Raw genomic sequence first — 3,227 nt, forward strand, 5'->3', positions numbered from 1 at the left:
AGCATTTTGCTTTAGACAAAACCAGAAAACCTCCCTTAATTAAGAACAATAATTTTAGCAAGATGATATAGCTGTCATGTGTTTATCAGAACCAAAACACAGATGTCAGCTCTGGAAGTTTTGCTAAATGAAAATTAACCTAGCTCTCCTCAACTGGTTTGACACAGGAATTTCACTCTCACATATACACCTACTTTCTACAGCTATACTAGTAAAGAAAAATAAAAAATTTCAATCCTGACACCTAGTGGAATGTAGAGGTGGACCTGACCATTTGGACAAGTCTAATCAGCTTTACTTATATTCTAGTTCTAACAGGCATCTAAAGTAAGCACTTTTTTCCCCCCAGTTCAAAGCTGTAGATTAATCTACATGATATATAGCTAAACAGACTAGTTTTAGTTAAAGACATTTTGTGGATGAGTTTCAAGAGTTAATGCTTACCAATGTTAATTATTGGTGCTTATTGTTAGACACCATCAGATTGGACGCTGGAGAAAATTGGTCTAAACTGACTATATAAAAGGCAGTTGTAGTAGTACCAGTTTCAAGAAACTGCTGGTCACTGATATTAGTATCTAATAGCAGTCTTATGGTATGGTGAGGTAAAACATTAAATGTGTCTCTCCTGATACTTAGTGAAGTCAGTGAACAATGTCCTTGGTCTGTGAATGCCTGATATCAACAACCACACCTTTAATTTTCTAGCCTAGACCTTAGCTTCCCTCCTCCCACTTTGCTGGAAACCCAGGCAGGTGATTACAGACAAGGAGGCAATGAAGTTGCTTCAAAATATTTAATACGTGTTAGACACGTAAAGTTACATTTTTATACAAAAATCAATACAAGGAAGGAGAAAATACTGTACAAAAACCTCATCAGCTCCCCCAACCTTTATACAACAAAGACTGGAGTCACCATATCTACAAAACCATAAGGTCTTTCCACATAGGGCTTGTCTGTAAACTTTGTTTCATTAAACACTTTTTTAAAAGCACTGTGTAGTTCTGAGTTAGAGCTTTTAAAAATATATCTTTTCTCTATAAACTCCGTATTTCCAAGCTTGAACTCTTCTGTGAAGTTTATCAAGCTTTTCCCCCCCGCGTGGGGAGATGAAGGTCCCTTAATATTCCCCTTTCCCCAGAGTAATCACAGGGTTTAAAGCGTTTCTTCTGTGTGAGGATGGAGAGGACAGAAGGAATGCGTGGTCCCCACTGCAGTCGCAGGAAATCCTGGGAGGAGGCCCCTCCTGGCACAGGGGCAGCTCTCTCGACAAAGGTGTGTAAAAGTCCCCTCCCTCCCCGAGATCAGCCGGGGAAATCCCGCGCCCCCGCCGTCAGCCGCTTCCTCATCAGTGCGGAGGGCAGAGGAAAGTCCCTGTCAGTTCCCAAAGTCTTAAGCCCCAGGGAAGAGGTGGTGCGTTCCAAGCGGAAACAAAAAAAAAGTCTAAATTCAACAAGACCAACTTACAGACACACACATACACAAGGGTTAACGATCGTCCTCTTCCTAAGATAAGCCTCCGACTCCAGGTCTCTAGATGAGCCTCGAGGCTCGACACAGCAGGGCTGCCAAAGCCGGGGTCAGGGTGCTGCCCCGCAGCCACCAGTCTTCCCGGCGCGCTCGGCGCCTGCGGTCTCCGGGCGTCCTCGTCGCCGGGAGAGGCCCGGCCCTCACTTCGGGAACGCCCGCTGCTCAACCTCCGCCCGCCGCCCGGGACCCAGGGCTCAGAAGGCCACGATGGCTGTGCTCCAGGGGTTCATGTCTCTCAGCACCGGCTTATCGCAGCAGATCTGCCCGGGCTCGGCGGTTTCCGGACCGCCCTCCCTGGCCTCTTCCTCCTCCCGTCCGCCCCCGGGGCTTTTCCGTAAGAGTCCAGAGAAACTGGAACCGAAGATGCTGATGAGGTTAGCCACGTTGCCGGTCTCCATCTCCTCCTCGCCGGCCTCTTCGCCGCCGCCGGGCTGCTCCTCTGAGTTCCGACGCGGCTTCTTCTGTGGGGTCGCGCCGGGCGCCGGGCAGCCCGCGTGGCCGCCGCCCACCCCCGCCGCGCCGCGCTTCCTGGGGCCCACGGCGGGCGGCGCAGGGGCTTCGTCCTCGGCGGGCCGAGGCGCGCAGCGGCAGTCAGCTCCGAGGGACGCGGCCAGCGCGCCAGGCGGGTCGTCCCCGGCCGGGGGGCAGCCGCAGGGGCGGCGTGCGGCCCGAGGCTCCTCGCAGGGCGGCGCAGCCAAGAATCCGTCTGCCGCCGCCACGCTCGCTTCTTCCTCGCGGCTCCGGGCAGCTTCGGCTGCGTCCTCCGCCCTCCCCGTCCGGGGCGCGCGGGAGGTCTCGGGGCACTGGGGCTGCTCTGGCTCCGGCCATGCGGCGTGGGCCGCCGGGGGAGGCGGCTCTCCCCAGCCCGCGGGTGGCCCGGACGCCGGCTCCCCGGGCTGCGGCGGCGGTGCCAACGGAGTCCCTGCGGGGCCGGCGAGGTAGAGGCCGGGGCAAGGATCGCTCAGGTAGACCTGGCGGGCGCTGCGCAGCACCAGCGAGACCAGAAGGTTCTTGTGCAGCTTGATGCCGCCCCGCTGGACCCGAGAGTTGTAGATCTTGCCCAGGGAGATGCTGACGATGCGGTGAGCCTCCAGCTTGAACTCCATCCTGACTCTTCCCAGGGCTAGCGTCGAGGTGACTGGACCCACCCCAGCCTCGGGTCCTGTAGCGACGAGGAGGGCGACTGGCGCAGACAAGCCAGCCCGGGGGGCGCACCCTCGACAGCCGAGCGCTCCGGAGAGAAACGACTCCGTGCCGCGAGCGTCGCGCCGCTCCAGCCACCTCGCCAAAGACAACAGCTTCCTTCCACGTCCCGTCGCTATACTGGGGTCTGCCGCACCAACCTGCGCCTTATATAAGTTTCTCGAACGCCAATCACGGCACGCCGCCAACCGTTCGGGGCGAGCCGGAACGCCTTCGCGTGCCGCGTGCGGCCAATCAGAGGCAGAGGGAGGGGCTTCAGGGCTCGTTCGAACGTTAGTCCCGCGGAGCAAGTTCTTAAAGGGGTCGAAGACAAGCGCCACCGATTAATGCTGGTGGGGCTTGATTCTAGCGGGGCTAGGGAGCGGTGCTGGCGGTGCTGTTTGTAGTTAAGGGTTCTGGCTCGTGCGCTGGCTTACTAGAACCCAAGTAAACGGAACCGTTCCACTTTTCAGTGTACTTTGGTGAACTGTGCTCCACAATAAAGTCCTGAT

At 56.0% G+C, this 3,227-nt stretch overlaps 1 protein-coding gene across 1 annotated transcript; it reads right to left on the reverse strand.

Moving 5' to 3' along the window:
• Positions 1–782: 782 nt before the first annotated feature.
• Positions 783–2,858, reverse strand: Ier5 (immediate early response 5). The gene has a single exon (XM_048357657.1). The coding sequence runs from the start codon at positions 2,637–2,639 to the stop codon at positions 1,728–1,730; it is 912 nt and encodes a 303-aa protein (XP_048213614.1). The 5' UTR covers positions 2,640–2,858; the 3' UTR covers positions 783–1,727.
• Between the last annotated feature and the right edge of the window lie 369 nt (positions 2,859–3,227).

Source organism: Perognathus longimembris, chromosome 11 (assembly GCF_023159225.1).
Source record: "Perognathus longimembris pacificus isolate PPM17 chromosome 11, ASM2315922v1, whole genome shotgun sequence".
Taxonomy (NCBI): Eukaryota; Metazoa; Chordata; class Mammalia; order Rodentia; family Heteromyidae; genus Perognathus; species Perognathus longimembris.